At 44.0% G+C, this 25,428-nt stretch overlaps 1 protein-coding gene across 3 annotated transcripts; it reads right to left on the bottom strand.

Annotated features, from left to right (window-relative positions):
- Positions 1-547: 547 nt before the first annotated feature.
- On the bottom strand, positions 548-25,098 carry ttbk2a (tau tubulin kinase 2a). Of its 3 annotated transcripts, XM_055038357.1 has the most exons (16): positions 24,752-25,098; positions 18,821-18,981; positions 17,145-17,292; positions 16,042-16,115; positions 14,597-14,737; positions 13,615-13,719; positions 13,055-13,120; positions 12,546-12,638; positions 12,307-12,432; positions 12,063-12,220; positions 11,767-11,974; positions 10,926-11,146; positions 9,917-10,454; positions 7,733-8,065; positions 5,981-6,888; positions 548-5,306 (listed from the first exon to the last, which is right to left on the bottom strand). In XM_055038357.1, the coding sequence occupies exons 2-16, from the start codon at positions 18,887-18,889 to the stop codon at positions 4,832-4,834; spliced, it is 3,663 nt and encodes a 1,220-aa protein (XP_054894332.1). In that variant the 5' UTR covers positions 18,890-18,981; positions 24,752-25,098; the 3' UTR covers positions 548-4,831. The 3 variants fall into 3 exon arrangements, with proteins under 3 accessions (XP_054894332.1, XP_054894334.1, XP_054894333.1); XM_055038359.1 differs by lacking the exon at positions 7,733-8,065; XM_055038358.1 differs by lacking the exons at positions 18,821-18,981; positions 24,752-25,098 and adding an exon at positions 18,311-18,809.
- Positions 25,099-25,428: the final 330 nt, after the last annotated feature.

Raw genomic sequence — 25,428 nt, 5'->3', positions numbered from 1 at the left:
GGTCTGCGTGTAGAAGAAACCACTAACACCAAAAAAAAAATAAAAAAATGGCACCTTTCAACCTGCAAGTCACTTTCAAAAGTGACAAAGGAAATCTGACTTGGACAGAAACACTTAGTACTACGACTACACACACCACTTCTGTGCATTAATAATGAAAATCAAGAAATATGATTATCATAGAAAACCAGCAGCATTGTTTAGCATCTGTTCCTTCCTCTCATTGAAGCATATGTTATAGTTGTTGTTTTTTTTAAAAGCACTGTTTTTTTATGTTGTTGTTTTTTTTTTTCAATTTAAATATGACTTTGAATATCTTACAGGTATTTATTAAAAGTCTGCGTAATGAATTTTAAAAGCTGAGGGTACTTCGATGTCTGCAAGTCGACGCGGGACAGTTCACATATTGGATGTAAAAGGTAATTAAAAAAAATAAATAAAAAGTCACTACAAACACATGCCATGGAGACTGACCAGCTCCCCCCAAGTTTTCTTACTTGATTTGTGGAATACAGATACACTTCAGGGTGGTATTGCACACAAAAAGTTTTTCTTTTTTTTCCTGGATCTCAGAGGAACGGTAGCACGCACAGACAGGAGAGAAGAAAAGAATACTTCCATTTTTGCTCTAGTGGTGAAACAATCTCCAGCACAGACAAGGCTCAGTCATCCCTTGCTATATATACAGAGGGGCAGAGAAGAGGCATTAAGGCTGTTCTGACTGAACGCTGTCTGCCTTCAGGATGAGTCATCAGAGCTGCTCGGTGAGACTAATCTGCGCGAGTCCAAAGAAGCGGGACCGTTTCACATCTGCGAACGAGCCGCACCTCATCTCGAGCCATCGAAATATTTGGCAATGTCACTATTGTCTTTGTCCTTGTGTTTAGCAGCATCCCATCACACGGGGATCTCATACGACTACAGTCTCCTCCATTTTGTGCATCAGATTTGTGGAATGCACTACTAAAAACAGCATCACGTACAGTGTCTTGCAAAAATATGCACACGAGTAGAACCTTCCCACTGCTTGTCAAATGTTTAGAGCGACAGTCGCACTGGATCTTATTTAGTGGTATCAGAATAAATACGAAAACATAATATTTGAATACAAACGCAGTCCACATAAAATCCAAATGTAATGCATATGATGACATCTGCCATTGTAGCACAATTTCCATGGTGCATCATGATGGTGCAGATACTTTTCTTACCAGGACATTGATCGTGGGTTGATAAAACTAGCCCACAAGGAAAAACAAGAAATAGGTTGCAAAGACTGGACACTACAATGGACTATATAAATCTAATCATATTCACGGTAGAACGGCCTAGTCAATGTCCAGCCCTAAGCTCAATTGAGAATCTGTAGTAAGACTTGAAAGTGTATGTGCAGTCACTCTTCATCCAATCTGAATTCTTGTGGAAACTGTGAAAACCTTGCACCATTCCCTTTCCCCTCACAATTATGAACAATTTTGTTGTATCACATAAACTCCCGATAAAATAGATTTCAGTTTGTGGTTGTAACAGGATCAGATTTGGGTAGTAATAGCAAGCTAATGTACATTTACTTCTGTAACATATAAAAACTTTTAGGACTATTTTTGCAACACTGTATTTTTTTTACTTTTACTTGAGTAGTTTCATTATGAATATGTAATTCTCTTGGTGTAACTTTACCTGCTCTACCTGCTGTGAGTAACTTCACTGAACGACGAAGAAGCTTCTTTCAGCCAAAAATTCGCCGGACGTAGACACGCACCAAAAGTTTTTTGTTGAAGTTTCATGTAACTTTTTATTTCAGTCCATTTGACGATGTGGTTTTAAAATACTTTTCACTCTCGACTGAGTGAATTCTCGGACGGCTGCTTTTTACTTCTTATTGAGTAAAAAATGTATTTGGAGAAGTGCTGCTCTTACTCCAGTACAACGTTTGGAGGTATGTCAGTATTTTTCCAAGACACTGTAAGCAGCAACATAATTGACCCAAATCAGGACGAGAAGCACAAAGACACAGGGTCTAAGGAATTAAACCTGTTGACTTCTTCAGGTAATGATTTTCTCATTGGGTTAAAAGAAGAATGCTGTGGAGCAAAAGAGCACTGTGCGGCTCTTTTGCTCCACATCTGGTATATATGTCTGCGTTTTCTCACCATGCAAAGAGTAGCAGTTGAAGGAGGCTTATTGTACAAGCGGAGGGTCCGGAGGAGGAGGCTTGGCGAGGAGATGAGATAAAACTGATACAACAGCAGCCAGGAATGGTCTTCAGTGCAGGATACATGGAGGTTTAAAGCATTGTTTTGTTTTGTGAAATACATGATCGTATGGCCTCGATTTTCTGTATTGTCAAAGGGTTGTTTTTTTTTTTTCCTGTTTTGTTTTTTGAGGTTGCTTTTGTTCAAAGCCAAAAACAGCGACACATAGATATACATCAACCCTGAAACCTGAAAACTGTCTCCCCCCCAATAATAAGAGCTACTTTTTTCAAAAAACTACAAAATGTCCATCTTGCTACCTTGGTCATAGAAATGAAGGTCAATGTAAAGGTTCAACTTTTTAAGTGCTGGCACAAGTCTTTTTGGCCTTTTATTCCCAAATTACAAACACATGAGAGTAAATCTTTAAGCTGCCCAAAGTGCCAAGGCACATGCTGAGAGAAAGGTTTGTGTCCATGCATTACTCACCAGTAATGCACCTTAAGCTGTTCAGCCTATGTCAACCATGACCACTTGACCAAAACAAAACAAAAACATGATCCACTTATACCTGTCCTAAAGATCCTAAGTTAACCTCACAGCATCACAGTAGGCACAAAACGGTGCGCGATGTCACGCACTTTACACAGCTGATTGTATAGAGGGCCACTGAGCAATCCACTTGAAACTAATGTGACGGTCACACGCCTGGGGAAGGAGGTTTGAAGAAGCTTTACAATAAATACTTTTTTTTTTAAAAACAACTTTCGACAAAGTATAGCTTAATTTAGCAATAAACGTACCATAATACCCTGCGTGCAGCCTCCAAAAGCAGAACCGAGGCAAATTCTTCATTGAGTTGGAATCACCTACACTGTGCATTAAAAAAAAAAAAAACAAGGATTAAACCACTACTAACACCTAATCAGGCATAACATTATAACCACCTGCCTGGTAGCGCGTTGGTGTCAGCTGCCAAACAGCTCTGACCCATCAACGTTTGGACTCCACCAAACCCTCAGAAAGTGTGGTAGGGCATCCAGGATCCTCCTGGGTCCCGTAAGTTGCAAAAACGTTTCAGCGCATCCAAAAATTTGAGATCTGGAGGAACTAGAGGTCAAGTCAAAAGCCAACAGCATTCCTGAAGACTATTTTGTTTTGACGTGGGGCACATTGTCCTGCTAAAAGAGGCCAAACCCACTTCCACAAAAGGATGATCAGCAGGGTCTACAATAACACAACAGCCACCTGGTAAAAGGAACGAAACCCAACGAAACATCTTCAACTTCAAAAGCATTATACTTTTTCTCCTGGGCTACCTTCTTCTAACATGGTTTCCTAGTTTTCCTAAGCAGCAGCAGTTCTTGCCTGAGTGGCACCCTGTGCTAAACTCCAACCAATGAAAATGGAGAAGTTTGAGCACACAATGAAATCCTGTGAAGTTCCTCACAAACCACCTTATTCAGTCTCCCTCCGCAGCAACTCCCCATTGACTGCACCTTAAGGCAGGAGAGAAACTTACCCAGCACAGAAGTTTGTATTTTATTTTTTTAATCTGGTGCCATCCATTTTTTTTTTATATATTTTTTTATGCCATCTTGAGCAACTGCTCATATCGCACATATCCCACAGATTACACATGTTCTCCATTTGGTCTAAAAGAAAAGGCGATTAATCAGACCGGCCAAAACTCTTCTCATCGCTTCGGGTGGGTCAGTTCAGATACTCACCTGGCCATTGTTGTGCAGTAGTGAACGGGGGGGTGGGGGCGGGAGTCAGCGTCATGCTGAGGGGGGTGGCGCATGCAGCCGCGTGCGCAACAAACTGTGATGCGCTGCATGTTGTGACACTTTTCTATTAGAAATGGCACTATTTTCTTAAGCAATCGAGCTGGAGTATTTTAAATGTTTGGTCGGACCACAGATCCACCCAGATGCATTAGCTCACACCGATCAACTTCGCCGACCCACTGTGGCTCCCTCTTTGGACCACTTTTAATTGATAACAACCACTGAAGACAAGGATCGACCTAAAAGACCAGCAGCTTCAGAGATTCTGACCCAGAACAACTAGGCTCTTGTCAAACACACACAAATCCTCACAGTTTTTCAGCTTTGAGGAGAAAATATTCACTTGCTCCCTGCTACTGTCCTACTCAGTCAAAGCTGCCCCATCACCTGCGGGTGGTTATGTTATGCCTGATCGGTGTATGTCAATGTACAGGATAGGTCAAAAAGAAAGGCTCAACTTAGCTATTGTTCTATATTATACTACTGCCTGCAGCATGATAGAGACACAGCTTTAGTAAAACGAGTGTCCGGATGCAGACTCTATTTATTAATTTTTGTTCTTGCTAGTTATACCTGCAAGATTGAAAGATGAAACTGAAACAAAAGATGATATTTAAGTTACTGAGTAGTCAAAACATCTGAAAGGTCAGACAAACCCTGTGTATAAGCACGGGAGGAAGGGAGCGCTCAGACGAGAAGGAGGTCTGGAACTAACATGACAGAAGGGGAACTGGCTATTTCACTGACTGAACAGGAAAAACTCAGGTTCATTTTCCGACTGACGTCTATCCTATCGTCACTGGAATCCTCACTTCCCTTGCTATGGCGTTGCAATCCGCTGCGTAATTATCTGCTCAGCTTGCTGGAGCACTTGCCCTCTCGGCTGCAGCCCTTTCCCCGGGACAGGTGGAGTGGGCTCGTGCGCGCCTGCCGACTGCAGCACGTCTCCTGGTGGTGGAGGTAGAAGCGGCGCGGAGGCGGCGACCCCGAGAAGCTGGGCGGCGAGTGGCTGCGGCCCAGGCAGCCGCCGCCGCCGCCCCCTCCGCTGCGGTGCTCGTGGCGGGACGGCGAGGAGCTGACGGAGCGCTGCAGCGAGGAGGAGCTGCGCGGCGAGGCGCTGGAGCTGCGGTGGTGGTGGTGATGGTGGTGGTGGTGATGCGGGGAGCTGGTCAGGCTGCAGACGCCCATCCGGGAGGCCCCGTGCTGCGTCGGGGAGCAGTGGTGGAGCGGGGAGCCGCGGGAGCCGTGCATCAGCTGAGCGATGCATGACAGGAGGTCCGAGTCGCTGGTACTGCCGGCCCGGATGCGGTAGCGCCTGAGTCTACATGGGAAGACAAAGACGACGAAGGACATGTATGCTCATAAAAAAAATGATATAATTGATCAGTTATTCTGAAAATTAATCAATAAATTGAATAAAGAAATGGTGCATTCTGCAGTTTTTTTTTTATTGAACTACTTCAGCCTCTTTTATTAAATAACGGAAATACATGAAAGAATGCAAATATTCCAGTTCATTGCAGAAAATAAATAAATAGATTTTGTTTTTTGGAGAATTTGATGAATTCTGGGTAAAACATATTTACGTGCAAAGGCTTTTTTTTAAAAAAAATCTTATTTGCATAATGTGAATATTTGGGTTAATTACTGCCTGGATGTAGTTTTTGTTGTTTTTAAATGTTCATTAGAATTTAAAGTTGATTGATTTTTGCATCTTTAAGCAACTACATTATATTACTTGAAAATGGTCTCAAAACGCAATATAATAGTTTATCGCAATAATTTTTGAGACAAGTGATCATCTAGCAAAATGTGTTATTGTGACAGGCCTGTGTATTGTTGACGATCAATCGATTACTACAACAGTTCATGATTATTTCACTGATCGATCAATCACGATTAATACAATTAATCAGCCACATTATATTTTATTTAAGAGTACTTGAGTAAAGGGCAATGTACTTTGGGCCACTGAAATCTGAAAGCGGGCGTTACCTGCCCTCCACTGGGGCGCGACAAGGTGGCTTCCCCGGGGGCGGGCGTGGCAGGAACTGGGCGGTCAGCTGCTCTGCGGAGGCGGCCGAGTGAACGGGACGAGGGATCCTGCTCTTCCGAGAGAGGGGGCTGGAGGAGGAGGACAAGGACAGACCCTCGTCCCCCTGGCGGTCAGAGCGAGAGCCGACGAGGGAGTCCTCGTCCTGAGAGCGGTCGGAGGCGGACGACAGCGGGTCCCTGACGAGGGAGGCTACAGCGGCGCCGCGGCGGTCAGAGAGGGACGGGGAGGCGGAGGGAGAGGGGACGGGGCCGTGGTGGCTGGCTTTCTTCTGCAAAAGTTTCTCCTTGGCAGACCCCGGAGGGGGGAGCTCGAGCAGGCTGGAGGGCTCGAGCACGGGGATGCGACTTTGCCTGCGGCTGGGGTCCTTGCGGGGGGCAGCCGATGAGGAGCAAGTGGGGGTAAGGGTCACGTTCCCCCTGTCTTCCTCCCTAGTATGTGCCTTCATCGCACATGGGACCGGGTCGGCGTCATTGTCGGGGTCTTTGTGTTTGGAGAGCTCTCCGGCGGCTTGGGCATTACAGGGAGGAGAGACGCAGCCGTTTGCAAAAAGGGGGCAGCGAGGAGAGAACTGAGGAGGCGAGTGGGAGGAGCGGGGGGAGTGGGGGGAGCGAGGCGAAGACGCGCGGCTTGGCCCGGGGCTTTGAGCTTTGGCGTGAGCGTCCCCGTTCGCCAACATCTCAGCCGGCGGGTCCGTCGGCGTCCCCGGATGGGTGGGCGCATGTTCCTGCTGGGAGTTGATCTGCTGAGTCTCACCTTCAGCGTCACCATGCCTCTCCAGCAGGAGGCACTGTGGAGCGCTGTCTGATCCCGACTGCGAAGACAGACCTGAAGGACGCTGAGCTGTCAGCTGGATGGGGAAGGGAGGTGGACGAGAAAAGAAAGGGGGAAAGCAAAAAAAAAACAAAAAAAAACATGTTATTCAACCAAGCACAACACTAAAAATGGGAATAAATTGCTTGTAATATAAAAAGGTCTGTTGCTGGTAGACCACAACATGTGGAGTTGTGCTGTAGATCCGCAGCAAGAGCCAGATGCAGATGTGTTGAACGGAGAGGAATTTGATATTAATCAAAGAAAATGGTAAACAAATGGTGATTAGTTGAGCAACGGCATGCAAAAGCATAGCTACCCAGTAATCAGACCGAAACACACGAGCGCTATGGCAGTGTCAGTCAAGCTTGTGAGTACTAAACCGGCAAGGACAGGAAACGTTCACGCAACTTCGCAGGGGGCTTCAGCGAAGAGAGGGTGAGGAACAAATACAGGGAGAGAGAGAGGAAGAGGAAGATAGAGAGGACAAAGACGATCTGAAACAAAAGAGACCATGCAACCTGTAGTCATGACTCCACATTCCCCAACAGGCATGCCACAGTCAGACAAAGACACACCCTACTAATCACATGACAAGGACACATCTGAACCCATGCTCTACCTGTCCTGCTCAATGCCCCCTCTACATAGATCTGGGAGAGAGAGCTGCACAAACAAGCCAAGCCCAAAGGAACACAAACACACACACACAAAAAAAAAAAAAAAAAACAAAAAAACAGCAATAACCAGCAACAGAGGAGAAGACGGAAACCAAGAAAGAAAAATATATAGAACAAATTTGTTCCTACGGGTGTAGAGAGAGAGGAAGCGGAATGGAGGCTCGTTTGTTTCAACGAGAATAGTGATGGGAGGCTCATCACCTGCTGAAGCTGGGCGCGGGTGATGCGTATGACTGAGGGGAACTTGGCGTTGGCGGCGCCGGCGGGGATGGCCGGCAGTTTCCTGTGACTGGGCGAGCGAGCGCCCGGGGAAGGGTTTGTTGGCAGAGGGAGGGAGGAGGTGGAGGAGGACGGGCGTTCCTGCTGCGGCTGCTGGTCGGCGGACTGGCTGCGCCTCAAGCCCGCGGACTGGCGCAGGTGCAGCGGGTCCGACAGCGTGGTGAGGAGGGTGTGAGGGCTGGGTGAGCGCAGCGGGATGGGGCTGGACGTCCGCGCCAAGACCTCCTCGGGCAGAGACGGAGGAGAGGTGGGGAACTAAGAGAGGGGAGGGGGATCGGGAGAAGTGGTGGGGTTGGAGAGAGGAGGCGACTGTGAGACTGACGAGGGTGTGTGAAGATGGAGGTGGAGGTGGAGTGAGGTGAGGTGGAAGAGACAAGCTGCTCTGGCAGGGAGCGCCACAAGGAGTTGCTTTAATTGAAACTGGTAGAGGATGGAGGAGGTGATGTGGGAGCTTTAAGTAAACGGGATCTGCATTTATTCAAATGAAAGACGGTGGTTCTGCTTGTAGGAGGTTGAGAGAATTGGCAATAAGTTCTTTCAGTGTCTTGCAAAAGTACTTCTGTGCAGCCAGTCACATTAAAAACACAAACTTCTTTTTTTTTTTTTCTTTTTCCAGAGTGGGAGGACATGCCAAAGGTCAAAGGCCAAGGACTGAGGCCTCCATACATCCATCGCCTCGCCTTAAAATCACAAACTTGAATGGATATTTTGCGGATTTTACGAGATTGTACAAAACTACAAGGTTTTCTTTCCCTTGTTTTACAAATACAAATACAAATATTGTGGGATGCATTTGTATTCAGCCCCTCTTAGTCTGACACTACTAAATAAAATCCATGGCAAACAATTGCCTTCATAATTCATAAGTGGTGTCAATTTAAATCCTTTGATTTAGGCCAATTTCACTCATTTTAAATAAAATTTATGCTGCTATAAGCATATAGGCCTGTCACAATAACTAATTTTACCGCGATAAACTATAATACTGCCGTTTTGAGGTCATTTTCAAGTAACACATTGGCAACGGCGTAATAAAGAAAGTACATCCTCTCAAAAACTAATTGACTTTAATTTCTAAAAATCATTTAAGATATTTTAACTGTCCAAAACGAATAAAAAAAAAAAAACAACAAATAAAATCTGTAAGCAAAACTGTCCATCAAACAAACAGGCCAATTGAGACCAACGTACCACAATGAGGCTATTTGTCTCATTTGTTTGTTCTAATTTATCGTGCAGTTTATTGGTTTATTGCTGGTTGCCAAAGGCCTATTTGAACATTTCTGTTTTATTTTCACATTTTGTAAATAGCTGGATTTATATTTATTCCATTCCATCCCCACAGCATGATGCTGCCACCACCATGTCACATCTTTTATGATGGGCTTGGGTGTCCACTGTTTGGCCTCATCTGCATTTAGACCGAGATTAAATTATAAAAAGGCAATCTATTTAATGAGGAGGTAGCGTCATCAGTATAAAGCATATAGTCTGAATCAAACACTCTGAAGTTTGTGTTTGCAAAGTGACAAAATATGAAACTTATCAAAGGGGTATGAGTATTTTTGCAAGGCACTGTAAGTTTTCAAAGTTGAATTATACCAGATTGAGAAGAAACGTAACACTGAACTGAGTTCTCTACTGTGAGAACATGAATAGCAAAACAGCAAAAAAATATTTAACTTAGAAAAACCAAAAAAAGCCTTTGGAAATTAATTTGTGAAGCAAAATAGGAAAAAAACAACGAATACAGCAAACAAAGTAAAGCTGTGCACAACTACTCCAAACGAAACAAAATGTTAAAATCATAAGCTCTCTTTGTTTTTTTGTCCCATGCTGTGATCTGATTGAAGCACTCAGGTTGAGCTGTATCTGTTTCTAAAATGTACACAGGTGAAAGAGCAAGCAAACACAAAGCGGTAACATTTACCTCCAGACTACGGCAAGATGCAGCTGGTGGGACACTGATTGTTGTATGATAAAAGCATCGAAGTTCTAGACCTAGAACTCTGACTCTGTGCAGCTTTTTATCCTTGTAAAAATGCTGACTACAGTCATCATCATGTTTGGCATGTTGTGAAGCGGCCTGCCAGTGAAGGGCCTTACCTGAGTCAGGATTCCCTCTGCCAGAGCTTCAGCTGGGCTGGTTGGGGTAATCGGAGGCAGAGCCCCCGCGGGGCCCACACTGAGCTCCAACTTGTCCACTTTTACGCTTCCTTTGGAGGAAGCTGCACTTTCTTGCTTAGCTTTGCCAGAGTTAGGGGTCGGGCTTCTCTTTTCCCATCCGGGAGACGCTTCCTCTGGTTGGAGCACCTCTGGCTCCTCATCCTCCTCCGATGGGCTTGTTGTGGCTTTGGCTCCAGGGGAGCCGGTGGGTCGCTCCACCATTACCCACTCCCTTGAGTCAATGTCCTGCCTCCCAGAGCTCAGATTAAGCGCCACAAAGCCACCGCTACTGGCCGCCCCCTCTCCCTGCTCAAAAGACCCCGGTGACGCCGGTTTAGGAGAACCAGCTCCGGACAGAAACTCCTCGTCGTAATGCCAGACGCGATCAGGGCGCTCCCCTCCAGCTTGACCCTGAGTTGCTGGGATGACAGCAGCCTCCTTGCCCTGGTGCTGGGCGCTAAGCTGCTGTTTCCCCGAACTAAAGGGCAGATGCAAAAAAAAAACAAAAAACAAGAAAATGAAAACAACTCTGTGGTTTAACCCAAAGAAAAGTTTTGTACACACTGCAGAAATACAAATTCTTACCAAGTAGTTTTGGTATGCTTTCTAGTGCAAGTATTTTTACTACACTTGGAATAAGCCAAATGTAAATGTTAACTTTTCAGCAAGATATAGAAGCATGTTTTAAGTAAGCAATTCCTCATTGTTGATTTTAAAGAAGTGGTATTTTCACTGCCAAATAATGTCACTTCTAACATTTTTCTCAGAAGTGAAAAGATCTGCCCGTGGAACCAGTACTTGCTCAAAAGTTACTTGCGAGTCAGTCTTGTCTTATTTCAAGTGTACTCAGATATTTGAAACAATAACTCGACTAAATCTGTTTGGTACGATTGTGTGTTTGTTGCAGTGTGACGTCTCATAAATGGGCTGAATTGCGGGCACACTTTACCAGTTATCCAGGAGACGCTCCGGGCTGGACTTTGACTCCAGGCCCAGCCTCCTCTCCAGGTCCAAGCTGTGGATGTTGCGGAGCTTTCTCAGCAGAGGGCCCTCCCGATCGGAAGCCACTGCCTCCGAGTGTGGTTTGACGGGAGAGCCCAGACTCGGTCCTGCGTAGGGGCTCTGGTGTCCTTGTCTGGCCTGCTTATTGCCTTGTTCCTCCTCCGCAGCCTGGGGAGCCAAGAAACGCTTTTCACGACTTTGAACAAATTTCAAATTCAACATAAGCTGCCCCTGAAACTATTACGTTATTGAGATTATTACAACCACAAACAAATAAAACTGAAAAACCACACACGACTGCAATAATAAATAAAGTGGATTTTGACATCCCTGTAAACACAATTGCTCTTCAAAAAATATTAATCATCAGAATGGATGTAATGTATCAAGTTGATTGATTGATTAACTGCTTATTGTGGCAGGGTTGCATTTGCATGTGAATAAGCCGCTGCAAGTCCTTGCAAAAATATTTATACTCCTTTAATTTTTCTACATTTTGCCATGTCACGATCTCAAAACTTGGCTTTATTTATTGGAATTTTTATAAGAAAATAATGATGATAAAGGGTATACAGTTTCAACTTTTTTATCAGAGAAAAGTCTGAAAAGTATGGAGTGCATTTGTATTCAGCCTCCTTTACCATGACAGATTTTAATCTGTAAAAAAAAAAACACACACACACGCATCAATCTCCTTGCACTTCACAATAATGGGGTACTTGGCGTTGCTCTGTAAAACGAAAATAAACTGTGCGAGCCCCCTTGCGAGGCGCAGAGGGTAGCCGAACCTTCCAGTGTCCCATCCTGATCCGGTTCCGGTTTCGGTCCAGCTCTTCCCAGACGTCGGCCTCCTGGTTCCGATGCTGGTGGTGGGGGGAGCCCGGCACGCGGTCGAGGCCGGGGTTGTTCTCCACGTCGCTGAGCTGCTCGTCCTGCAGAACCTCATCCGTGTTCTCCCTCAGCAGGTCGCCGGGGATCAGAGAGGCGTTCACCATGCTGCAGCAACGAAATGTGCACACGCTGTTCAACTACTTTCAAAAAGGAAGTTCGCCGCAGAGATCGCCGGGGGATTTTGGCCTCCTACCCCATCTGCGCGGGAGTGAGTCGGGTGTGATGCTGCGGCGTTGTGGCGCTGGCGCTGATGGTCAGCGTGCCATCCGTGGTGGTTCGCTCCCAGTCGTAAGAGTCGTTTTCCACAACGTTGTAGGTTTTCATGCTGTTGTCAAACACCGACATCAACAGCTGCAACAACACACAGAGGTGTGATCTACCTTGTCGTCTGAGTATTTCTGTTCAGGAAAATCCATCAGAGCTTTTCGAATATCGACCTGGTAGTCAGGCTTGGTGTAATAGTCAAGGCTGCAAATGTGTTCCAAGAATACACCAAACTCTGCCGGCAGGTGTTTGAGCATCAGGTGATGGTCGTAAGTCTCCTTCAGTTTCCCCACATGTTCCTGAGATTAAACAGAATCTCTTTAATTAATATACCAAATATACCATTTGGTATATGTCACCACTCAAGCTTATCGGTAATCTGCACAAGCTTTTGATTTGAGAGCAGCCTCACTTTGTCTTTAATCTTCCTCCACGGCAACTGCCCGACCAAAAACTCCACCAACATGTAGAAGAGAGACCACAGGTCATCATGACGACCCATCTCCTGCAGAATGAAATAAACGTGTTTATATTTCATCATGATGACAAAAGAACTGAAATGATGTTGCAGCAGCATCAATAAAATTATACACTTTTCCATGTTTTCCCAGTTAAGCTTTGCGGCTAGAGAATCACTTTTACGCTTTTTGTGCCTGACGTTGCTAATTAGCCTCAAACCTAAATTTCACTCGTATCGTAGGTCAAATCTTCATACAGTTGCACCCAGATTTTTCTTTACAGAACCGGGTCAGCTTTACTTACACCTTCACATTTGTGCATTTCTTTGTGTTGCTAGATTACTGGCAGCACAAAGAAATCGAAACGTGACAGAAGGAGTGCAGACACTTTCGTTACTGTAAATCCACACTGGGTAGCATATCAGAGTGAGCAAATATTAAAACTCTTTGGACGGATACTGACCTTGTTCTTGTGCGCATTGACAGAGGCATAGCGAACTGTTCCCCTGAACCCTGCGACTGGACGAGGCTAACAAATAAAATATATGGCAATTAAATTCATAGAAAAACAAAAACTCTGGAATGTGTTAAAGACTAGAGCAAATCTACATTTGGCAAAATTCTGCCCCCCAAAAATAAAAGGAACTTTATGCATAAATCAATAAAAAGAGTGATTTAACAAAATATGTTGTTTTTGACATTCAATACTGCACTTGGACTACTTTCTGTTAAATGCAGCACAGTAGAAAAAAACAACAAAGACACACAGAGTCCAGCTAATAATCCCCATGTTTGCAAACTTTTAAAAACAGTTTAATTATTTATAGCAAGAATGAAATTAGAAAACTTTTCAGTAAAACAATGAAACAGTTTAAATACAAGTTTCTAAACTAAATGCAGTGAAACTGTGGTAGATGGGCTATTTTTTATTTATTTTTTTGGTCTGACCAATGATATTGATACAGAAATTTGATCTAGAGCCTTATGATCAATAAATAGACAGCAAGAGAGGAATCCACTTACAGGGCGGACCTCCTGACAGGAATTGGTGAATTGCCGAGCCAAGCCAAAGTCCAGCATGTAGCAGGTCCGACAGGTACTGGGGAAGCGGCCCATGGCAAAGTTGGACTGAAATAGAAAGAGGTCGGACATGAGGAGATAAGAAGTGCACAATCTATGAGACAATAACTTTCTGTGTAGTTTATTTCTATCCCTGAGGATGATGAGAGGATCTGAGACAGAGATTCATAGGGTCAAGGATATTTACATTCTGGTGCCTCAAGGCATTTAAGCTACCCTGCTGCTGAGTCAGCTCACTGAAAGTCACCAACAACAAAAATCGGCATTCAGTAATGAAGAAAAAAAATGCATCACACAAAGGCTTTCGGGCAATTCAGGTTAAGTAAAATTTCTACATGTCATGCAGTTTAAATACTGTAGACCAGAGTTGTCGAAAGTAGTTGACAGCAACACCAATTATTTGTCTCCAAACAAACATGAAACACTTTTTGTATGCTCTTGCCAGGCCCACCCACATCTATCCAGTGACTTTCACTCAAAAGCCTGCTGCACCCAAAAATACTTTACTAAGCTTGGTTAAATGTAGCAGGCATTTTCAAAGAAAGAGTGACCAAAACCCTGGTTTCATTGCTCAAAAACTCAATTTTCATGTTTTCCCAGTTAAACTTTGTATAAATAAAATATATATAAAAATAAATTCCATAAGGCAAACCTGGAAAAACAAAACAACTTTCAAGTTTTGGATCTATTATAATTTACACGACCTTTTCTAACAAGTCCAACTACTTTATTTGTTTAATTAAAGTCTTTTATGCTTCACTTATTATTAAATACATACAATATACGTATATTTTTTTGGCCATCAAGTTGTTTCTGACTTGATGAATTTTTCCCATGTGACAAAATATTTGTACCCCCCTGCCGTAGACCATAAGGAAACAACAATAGGTTACAGGAGACAAACTGCCAGGATTTTGCAACGCACCGGTTTGATGTCCCGATGCAAAAATCCAACAGAGTGGATGCTCTCTATGGCCTCCAGGATCTGGCGCCCCAGACGCAGGGTGGTGCTGATGCTGAACGTTCCCCGAGGCATGCTTCTCCTCAAATCTGCCAGGTTTCGACCCTGAAAGAGCGCACGGGTTACATGTTGGTCCAGCGGCAGGTTTGAAAGACGACTCTGACCCCAACGACCCTCACATATCAGGTGATGCTACAGAAAGGAAACTTCACAGCAGCCGCTCCAGTACCAGAACAATCCCTGCGGATATTTAGATTCAAATCGCAAGATAAATAAATAAAACTCCTAGAAGCAAAAACTGCCTGTTATGTTTAGCACAATGAGTTGGCTAACGGCCTTATCTGGTCGGGTGCTCAGCTGCGGTTTTTCCAAGATAACTGTTTCTGCTTAACTCCCTCCAGTGTGTAGTTTGCAGGTTAGTAAATACATTATTCACGAGAAGCCGTATTTTTAGCCTTTTCTGAAATATTTATTTGGCTCACTTTTCTGTAAGCAGCTCCCAGACATGAGTAACATGCAGCCGGGGGACGTGCATGACGCGTGTCAGGTGTCAGCGCAAAGTCAAACCGAGATCAGAGCAAGGAGACTCTTTTTGGGCAAACCTAGAGTCACGTTAGATGAGTTGGATGACATTAGCGGATATATAACCGAGCACAGTGAGCTATTGTTATCTCTCAGTATGGCTTGCTGTTGTTTCCGAAAAGTCAATAATAGGTAGAGGTGAAGTGAGTAATCAGTTAGTGACTGAATTGGGCCAATTTCTATCTTGACCTTTCTATTCTGATCTGTGATGGACTGTTCAATAACTCCAAAAGACAATCTTTTTCTTACTTGAGTGCCAAGTAAGTCCTGCTTACAACACTCTCGAGTGCGGAAGTTATTACAAAGGGAAAATATTACCCACTGAGAACTTTTCACCTCATTTTTACTAATCACCGAACGAGGTTCACCTTTGTGTCCTTATTGGACAAACTTGTCTAAAAGACAAGTTTGTCCAAGTTCTTGTGGCGGTGCATTTCCCAGCATGGTTTTAATTATACTGGAAACGTTTGATCAGACTGGTTTTAATGTGTGACATTTTAAGGATTTATGCCTGTACGAGTGTTTTGGCAGGAAATTAACTCAATGTGTGTGTGGTTTGCCACAGTATCTCCGCATCCCTGCCATTATGCGTGCCGGGAACCAGATGGTTCGGATTTTACCGTGAAGCAAAGTCCCTTGTACTTTCTATTTACGACGCAGGGAGCTTATATTAGACCTGGAGTTTTCAAGTCGGTAGACGTCATATTTTTTCACGTTGTAAAAACAAATGAAAGTAAGATACTGTTGAGTTTTTTTTTTATATATATTTGGAGTGAAGACATTCCTCCATGGCTGACTCTGTGGTGTATCCCTCCACCAACGCTGACCTGAAGCTCCATCACCACGTAGTTGAAGCGGTCGTTGCGGCCACATCCCACGAAGCGACACACGTGATCTTTACCTGGGAGGACGAGGATAAAATTGTTTCAAGCTCACAGCCTGCATTACAACCTCACCAGACAACAATACTGGTATTTTTGCCACAATAGATGTGTCTGTACTCAGTGAGGTTTTTTCACATGGGCAGTATTGGGGGCAAGATGATATCAGAGGGTGCCAGAAGCACATTAGAGTGAAAATAAATAAATAAAAATCTCTAAGCTGGGCCCAAAACTGGTTTTTAATTTTTCATGGTAAAAAGCAAGAGACTTACTGAATAATTGTCATCTGGTATTATTAGCATGCAGCCGCTTGGACCTAATAAGTACAGCATGAGCTGGAACTACAACAAGCAATAGTACAGAACAGCAACATGATGAAACATTCGTACGCATTAAACTGTCATCCAAATCATATGTGGGGCTACAATAAGGTTAACTAATGCCATTCGTGATGAGCGCGGAATGACCATGGAGCCTTCGAATGATACTGTTGGTCAACGTTTACTCTCGACATTTGCACAGATCAGCAGTGTTGGGGTTCAGTTCGTCTCAAGTTGCATGCAGCCTCCCTTAGGAAGCAAGAGAATCACAGGGCTGCAGGTCAAGGCCATTAGACAGCAAACACGATCCCAGCTCATCGATTTTCGTCTCAGGTGGGCAAAAGAAACACGACATGCTGGTTAAAAAGCAAGAAAGTAGAGTTTGGAGTGAAAAGAAAAAGAATGGAGTGAGAACAGATTAAACCTATACAAAATTTTCTGATGAATTGTGAGAAGGAATTGAGAATCAGGACACTCGAGCAAATATAAAGGGTCACCCAAACTGAGTTTCAGACGTATCAGATGACTTGTATTACACCGATCTGTCCCCAGGACTGAACCACACATCTCTCAAAATGCCATTTCCTGTGTAAAAATGGTTTTCTTCTTTCCAACAACAGTCAGCCAATGATAAAAACACATGCATGTTGAATCAAATCAATAGGTCACTGTGTCGGCGTGGATTGATCGGTTCTTGTAAATGAATCCGCCGAGCCCATTTCCGCTCACCCTGGAGCTTCTTCAGGACGGCGACCTCCATCTTTAGCACTTGTTTGGGCTGCTGGGCCGATTCCACCTTCAGCGCCACGCTGCCCCGCGTCAGCAGGTCCTGTGCCTCGTAGATCTCCCCGAAACCGCCACCCCCTATCTTCTTTACCTGGGGGGAGGGAGACAGACACAAGAAGGTTAAAAACAAACAGGACAACACTGAGACAGAAATGGGATTATGTTCAGAAAAGGCTATCTGATGATTTTATAGCAAGAAGGAGAAGATTTGCATTCAAACAGCATGTAAAGAAGACAAAAATAAAGACAGTATTATGACTTCAGTGGTGGCAAAGTGTTACTTTTACAACTGGGAACAGCTGGATACCATCTCAAAAGCTCAGTAATACTTGATAGAAGTCGAAAAGGAGGCTTCATGGACGGAGAGCAGGACCAAAGAGTAGAAAGAGAGGAAGTTCTGATCATCTCTTCCATTCGTCATAAAGGAGCCATGTTGAAGACACTGCCAACATTTTCAATATAGTGCTCCAGTTAGATAAACTGCAACTTCCTGGTCTACGTGCAAAACCGTAGCTAGCTGTAAGCTAACACGGCCCGTCGCATATGGAGCGCACCAGCTGCGTTGTAGAAACGTGACAACTGCAGCGTCACGCAACGTCCAAACTGCCGTCCGCAAAAGGTTTTTGAAGAAGGATTTCAGTTTCTAGATGTGCAAACGTTTCCCGTCGCCGTGGAGGCAGAACGCGGTTCAACAATATATTAGGACGGGGAGGATGAATACAAATGTCCGCCACACTTTTAAGATTTCTGTTCGTAAACTATTCGGACAGAATCATGCGCGCCATTGTGTCGGTGTTTTTGAAATACGTTAAGATCCCAAAAAAAATTAAGTTTATGGTTTTAACGGAACAAAATGTCAAGAAAGTTCTAGACATTGGAATACTTTTGCGTTTCTGATTAGAATTTTAGAAAAAAAAAAAAAGAATTTACAGTTTTTATTATTTTCATGAAATGGTAATTGTTAGAATGTTTAAAGACTACTTGATTACAAAGAGTAAACGTTATGGGATAACACAATGAACTCAACTCTGTCTTCTATGAAGCTGAATTATGCGTACTCTCATTATGTACTGAGCTCTGTAGATTATCTCATTCTCCAACTCCTCTACCTTTCATCCCCGCGGCATTCTTAAGTCTTCATTTTCCCCTCCGCGCCCCGTGTCCTTCACTGTCCTCCAAGCTGTCGTGATGTTTGGAGTCACTCTGAGAGCTGGAGGGGTGGATTTAGCTGCAGAGTCCTTACGTAACCCGGCTGCTGAGAAGACAGGAAGCGGTGCCGGGCTGCCAGTTGGGGACAACTGCATCACATGGCACCGAAACGGGCCCCCGGCACCAGGAGACACCAGCCTATGGGGGATCTTCTGCCTACAGCACACTGCGCTGCCACAAATAGCAACACTGGCTATTTTCGGATTTCCCACACTGCAGCAGGAAAACTTGGACGAGGAGGTAAAAATGTCAAACTGCAGAAGTTGTAGGTGAGGGAAATTTATTTATTTATTTATTTTTGCAAGGACAAAGACTCATTGTTAGTAACACAAGGGGGCTAACTTGGGACAGGCGGTGATGGGGCCTGGACAAACACGGCGCCTATTGTAGCTGGAAGACAACCCGCTTACCACTTTCCATCGCTCCTTGACCAGGGAGAGGCCGCTCAGGATGTCAGCTTGCTCCGCTCCCCCGCTCATCCCGTCTGCGGATCCGGGGACGCTGCCCTCGCTGCTGCCCTTTGACCAGGAGCCTCACACTGGGCCGGGCATTTGGAAGCTGATGCAGAGACCTAGAAAAGTCCAGGAGACGCACAAAACTGTCAGGGATCTAAAGGATCTGTGCAAAATGTGGTTCAGCTGGTGAAGTATGACACAGCTGCAAAATTTGTAAAAAAATAATTAAAAAAATTTTTAAAAATCATGATAGGACAGGACTAAGGCCTCGCAGGCCGGAGCTGAACGATATTCAGCCATCACAGCTGCTGCAACAACTGTTCCTCCAGCAGCTGTCCTTCTGGACAAACGCGCCAGCAAAAGCCCCACATCTTAAATTACAAACAACATGTCAAACTGCTAGGATCCCCTTTCACAGAAAACATGCCACATAATTGTCTAAGCTTTTTATTTTTTGCAACATTTGGCATTAAATGTCCTTTTCCAGTGGATGCGTGGAGCAACACAGGCAGACACTCACGAAAAGATTGATTTTTGACTGTTGAAATCTATTAGCTTCTTCAAATTTCTACATAAGACATAAAGCTCCATGGGTGTTAAAAAAAATGGTAAAATAAGGCTAAACTGCAATACCAAATCATTTGATGTGTATTCACACTCCTTGAGCTTATTTATGCGGAGCATCTTATCTTCAAACTTTGATGCATTTTATAGGACCTTCTTTGACAGGCTAACAGAAAAATGAACATAATTGTAACGTGGTTGTAATGACATTAAAAGATAAAAATAAAATAAATGTGTCTCCAAAGTGGGGCACATATTTGTTTCCAACTTCTGGAGACGATACATTTTTGCTTCAGATGTTTTCCTTCTTTTGTTTTCCTGCCAATAAATGATTCGAACCAAGAAACAAAGCGCTGAGACGCTACAGAGGGGCCTAATGCTGGAGGGTTCGACTCTGCGATTAACGGGAGAAAAAGGATATGCTGGCATTAAAAGCAACGCAGAGCCCTACTACTTTCACAGAGAACACTTTTGTAAGAAATTTACAAAACGTGACAAATTAGAGGTAGTGTTACGTGCATGCACATTTTACATAAAAAAAAAAAAAAAACTGTGTTTATAGAAGCAGCCTGAACTGTTGCTTCCCCAGGAAAAGCGGCGTCTTTATTCCCACGTTACACAACATCTGTGTCAGAGATAAGCCTTCCTCTGGAGAGCACACGCTGGCAACTTCCTCTGCTCTGCCTTCAAACACGCGGAGCAAGACCGACTTCGATTCATCATTCTGCACACGCCGCCACCGAGGGTTACGCAACAACCTCCAAAAAGCCACTTGGTTGCAGGGCGAGAGTTGGTGAGGAGGAACCCGACCAGCGCTGCAAGATGGATCTAGGTCTGGGAAACTGTGGGGATGACGAGCAGGAAAGGTTTGGGCTCAAGAGTTAAAAGGCTCTGGAGAAACTAATGTCATTGAGAAGTATCTTTTTTTTTTTCCTATGATCTAAATTAGACCGTAAGAATCATTAAACTGTGCTAGATTGTATAAAATAAGCAGATAATTATTCATTTTTGTGGGCTTTTTTTCTCTTTTTTTGTAACCCATTGAGCTGCACACCATATGCATTTTCTTTTTTAAATAAATCTCGATATTTTTTTTTCTTTTAACAGTTTCACATTTTTTTCTCCAAACATGAGTCCATCTCATAAGTGGTCCAAAAAAACCGACTTTACAACAAATTAGTATGAGCTGAAATAAGCTGTATTAACACGCAAAATTTCAATATTTTTTGTGTACGATACACACTATCCGCTTGTAGGATAAGCAGGGGAATGCTTTTCAAGGTATGATGGCAGAGAGTGAAGCGCGGCTGTTTTATGGCGTTAACACTTTTATGAAAGACATCAGTCATTTAAGCTACTACAACGACATTAATATAATAATAATACATCAATTACGAATCGCATTAATCGAATAATCAGACTTTGACACGAGAAAATGTGTCTGAAACACCAAATGCTTTTTCAGCTTAATTCAGAAAAAAATCTAGGTTTTTTTCAAGCAGCTGACCAGCAGTGTGCAGCAATAGGTGGAGAAGGAGCGGCACTGGATCACTCCACGCACCATGCAGCTTAAGCCGTGGCAGAACGTTCTCTGCCATTCTATCAAAAAGACTTAATGATGCAATAATGGTAAATTTTAGACAGGGGGTAAATACCTCAAGCAGGTACGCTGGATCAAATCAAAGCTGCTTCTTTTTTTTTCTAAGAGTGTTTATGATTGGGGGAAAGCCAAAGACCAGTGATTCTTGAGACGGGGCAATGGCGATTGTGTAGCCTGTACTTGGTCAAATTAAAGCCATCTTCCTGCAAATTCAACCTCAGTCACTTGAATCATTGCAAATATGTGCATGCTTTAAAGCCGCATCTTGCTCGACGTGAAGGTTCACGCGCACAGTGACGACGAGGCGGGGCCGTGCTCCTCCTCCTCATCAACGCCAGCTCGTCGTCGACAAATAGGAGAAGGAAGACGACCCTTAAACCCTGGCAGCGTGCTCCTCTCTCTCCTACTGTGAATCCCCTTCCTGACCCAGCATTTCCATGGCGATGCTGGTGCAGAGCCATTTTCGTCCGCTGACGTGGCTCGTCACCGCCACCTCTGCCCTTTGCGCTCAGCTGGAGAGCAGCGCGTTTTCAGCTTAGCCATCAGGAAAACCTCCAATCCACGCGTGTGCATCAGCACAGGCATGAGGGGGGGCTGGTGTGTGTGTGTGTGTGTGGGGGGGGGGTGTCACTCGGCAGAACGCGTTCAACGTTTCCTGTGTGGCAGCGGGTCTAATCTTGGAGTGGCCTAGTTCAGCATAGCTGGACAGAGGTACACGTCCAGAGCTGCAGCTGGACGAAGAGTCTGCTTTGAAACTGGACAGAGGCCAGCTCCGGCATGCCCTGGCTGCACGCTGTGTCCGAGATCAAGGCAGGCTTTAGGCTGGCTGAGAATGAGGAACCCAACATGATTATTTAACACCCCCCCAAAAAAAAAAAAAGGGTTTGAGAGAAAGTGTTGTAGAAGGCGAACCGGAATGTTTTTTTTTTTCTCTGACTAACTCAGGAGGAGTCTGGATTATATGCAAGACATAATAAAGTACTCTGAGCTTTGTTTTCCAATTACATTGTGCATTATTTGTGACCCCAGCTGGAACACATCTGGAATTATTGTAATACAACAGTAGCATGGAATAGCGACTCGACAATCCACACAGTCTAGTTAGGACTGAGAGGTATGGACTAAAAATAAAATCTCAGCTTTTTTTCCTCACTTTTTTTCCTCAAAAAGACATTACAAGTAACAGAAAAAACCAACTTAAAAACAACCTGCTTTTCTATCAATGATCAATTCTGTGAGCTGAATGAAGCTGTAAAACGTGCTTCTCAAACACGATGGTAGGCTTTGGGTGGCCTGACAACCCAACGTCTTCATTGGTGAAAAAAAAAAAAACCCAAACGAACCTATCCATATTTTCCAAGAATTAAAATCTTCAAAAACAGGAAATTCGATGAAACCGTTACAAAAGAAATCTACTTGTCGCCCGGCTCTCACTCACATCAGACCTGCGTTGCAAAACATAAAGAGTCTAGATCTGACTTGACCTTGAAAGTCTTTGGGACTCAACACACACTCCAGTCGTAGAAATTTTTTATCTATTTAATCGGTGGTAAAAACAAGCAAGTAAGCATAGACCAAATGATTAGCGCCGTCCCATTTGAGTCACTGTAACCACAACCACTGCTTGACTCCAACGACCTCTAAGCTCGGCAAGGTTGAAGTGAATTGGGGGGAACGACGACCGCCTTGCAAACCATAACTGGTATGTACCAAGTTTGTTCGACAACACTCACAGTTTTGTGGCCCCAAAGGAAAAGTGTCCCACCACTGGAATACATGTCAAAAGGAAAATTTAATGATTGAATAAGCAAGAAGAAAAATACAAATGGATATATGTTAGACGTATCTTATTTCCTGTGATGAATTCTCACGATGCCTAATGCCTTTTTTAGAGTAACATTTTTGAGAAAACCACAATCTTACGCGCTCCAAGTGTTAGGTGTGCGTTTATCTTTGGACTCTACAACGGCTTCAAGAGGACGTTAAAGACTTCACTGCCTTAAGAAGAAAACATGAGTAGTTTCCTGCTGGCTGCATGGCAAGCAATGGATGTTTGCAGATGTTCAGTGCGGTTCGGTTTTTCCATTTAAGAGGTCAGTTTATGCTGAGGTTGCTGTTTTATTTGTTTATTTTTGCCTAAAGTTGTTTGATGACTGTCTGCTTTGGTGGAAGAATATATTCAGAGTTGATCATTTGCTCCAGATCAGATAAAATAAGTGTGATATTGGAGAAAATTGCATTTTTTTTTTGACAAAGGCGTGTTTCATTTGCAGGGTTAATGTGTGGTATTCCTTTAACAGCTAAGTAAAAACTTTGCAGAGATTCAAAGTCACATTGAAGGTAAAAATGAATGAAGTCCAACAAATGCAGGGTATGTTTATTTGCGTGCACGTCGTCCATCATACCTATCATGCAGAATGTGCAAATTACAAACTGACAAAGTATTATTATTATTATTATTATTATTATTATTATTTTATTTATTTATTTTTCTTTGTCAAAATCTGTTTAAAAGACAACTGCGTACAGGGAGGTAGAATAAGGATTGCTTCAAACCTTTTTGGTTTCTGGGTTCAGTTTACATGAATTTGTTTTTTTTTTTGCACATGATGGTTGCTAGTTTTGTCTATCAGAAAACTAATAAATAATAATAATAATAATAATAAAGACAAGCAAACCCAATCGACTGAAACAGAATGTCCCGCAAACATTTGCGATGGCAATGATGCGGAAGACGTGAACCGCCGCTTCAAACAGCTGACAGCATCTTCTTTGTTCATAAACACGACAATCTGACTGCAGGGTGTTGTGTGCGTCTGGCCTGTGCAAAGACCGTGTATCACAACAGGCAGCTCTGAAGTTAATTCTGACGCATGCTACTACTTTCAATAAAAAATAACAACACGCTAAATGTATGATGAAATCTATATTTATTATATTTCTAATACATCTTTGAGTGTCCTTTCACTGAATGTCCTTCAGCCTGCAGAAACACCTTTTGCATAACTTTTGACAGATTTCTAGTGTCAAAGGTTAGTGATAAACATGATAAATGTGCACCCAAAAGCATTATAGAACATGTTAATAAATCCTAATATGTAAAATGATTGTTTATACAGGAAAGTGTGGCCGGTGCGTTTAAATTGGGAGGTTGGGGGTAGGTGGGACGCTACCTGGGGCCTCACAACACCTTGGGCCGGCTCTGGAGGATCAGACCTGGATCTGCACGTTTAGAAGCGTCTAAACAGCTGCATTTGGTTCACTGAAACGATTGAAATAATATATGTGCAATGAGAATAAACACAAACCAAAGGGGGGAGAAAAATGGGACTAACAGAAATCGCTCCGATTCCTCTTTAATGTCCATCTGCGCCATTTCATCTCCCCCTCATGCTGCGTCCGGGGGGGGGAAAAAATATCCAAATGAGCTTTCCTCCCTTCTTCCCCGCGATGACCCAACCGGCTACTTCGGCGGAGAGCTTGTTGCCCCGCACGGCGAGGTCGGCCGGGGGTTTGCCTTGCCACAGCGGATTTTACTCAAGCGCGTCCACGGGCCACGCGAAACTCATCATCCTGCCTCACTCGCCGCGCCGATGAGGTTAAACCCTGCGCATGCTGCTGCAGGCGGCCGCTTCTCAGTGGCGGAAACAACAGGCATAACCGAGAGGCGGGGATGAAGGGGGGAGGTAAAAAATAAATAAATAAATAGAGGGGAACCTTACCTCGGCGATCCTTGATCCAAAGAAGAGCCGGGTGTGGTTACAAAGTATCCTCAAGGTTTCGAGAGGAATGCCATGACGCGCGGACCGTCCATAGGGATCGGCAGAGGGGAGGCGGTGTTGGCGTGATCGGAGGAGACAAAAAAAAAAAAAAAAAAAAAAAAAACCCAAACAGAACCGGTGCGAGGGAGAAATATAGTGGTGTGTGTGTGTGTGTTTGTGTGTGGAGGGACGGGGAGAAAGGTCGTGCGGTTCCCTCTTCTGCTTGTCACCTCAGCATCTCGCTGCGGATCCGTGACGTGACAGCTCCTCCTCGGTGGTCATCCGCTTTCCTGCGCGCGCGCGGCCCCGATCCGATCGCCCCTCGCAACAAGCAGCTCGGCCGCGCGCGCGCACGGAGAGACATTTAAAGCGCGCGGTGACGGAACCCTCGACGGCTCCACGCATGCGCAGTGGAGGGTCCACGAAATCAGTTTTGTATTTTTATTTTTATTTTTTGACGATTACTAATAATATGTTGTCATTACAACATCTGACTGTGAACTTTTACTTACAAAAATAAAAAAAATACATCGTCTAAAATCCAGTGCGTCCAATGAGATGATGCAACCAGTTTCATTTGGAAAAAGTGCAATTTTCTAAAAGACCACTAGAGGGAACCCGTGAGCTGAAGACAATAT

Source organism: Poeciliopsis prolifica, unplaced genomic scaffold (genome assembly GCF_027474105.1).
Source record: "Poeciliopsis prolifica strain line A6 unplaced genomic scaffold, Auburn_PproV2 SCAFFOLD013, whole genome shotgun sequence".
NCBI classification, from domain to species: Eukaryota; Metazoa; Chordata; class Actinopteri; order Cyprinodontiformes; family Poeciliidae; genus Poeciliopsis; species Poeciliopsis prolifica.
The sequence above is the reverse complement of the archived record's forward strand: the minus strand, read 5'-3'. Positions and strand labels throughout refer to the sequence as shown.

Coding starts and splice junctions, on each gene's coding strand:
- ttbk2a (XM_055038357.1), bottom strand. CDS start 18,889: ATGAGCGGGGGAGCGGAGCAAGCTGACATCCTGAGCGGCCTCTCCCTG. Junction 17,293..18,820: donor TCAAGGAGCGATGGAAAGTG/GTAAGCGGGTTG, acceptor CCCTCCCCCCAG/GTAAAGAAGATAGGGGGTGG. Junction 11,975..12,062: donor CTCACTCCCGCGCAGATGGG/GTAGGAGGCCAA, acceptor TCGTTGCTGCAG/CATGGTGAACGCCTCTCTGA.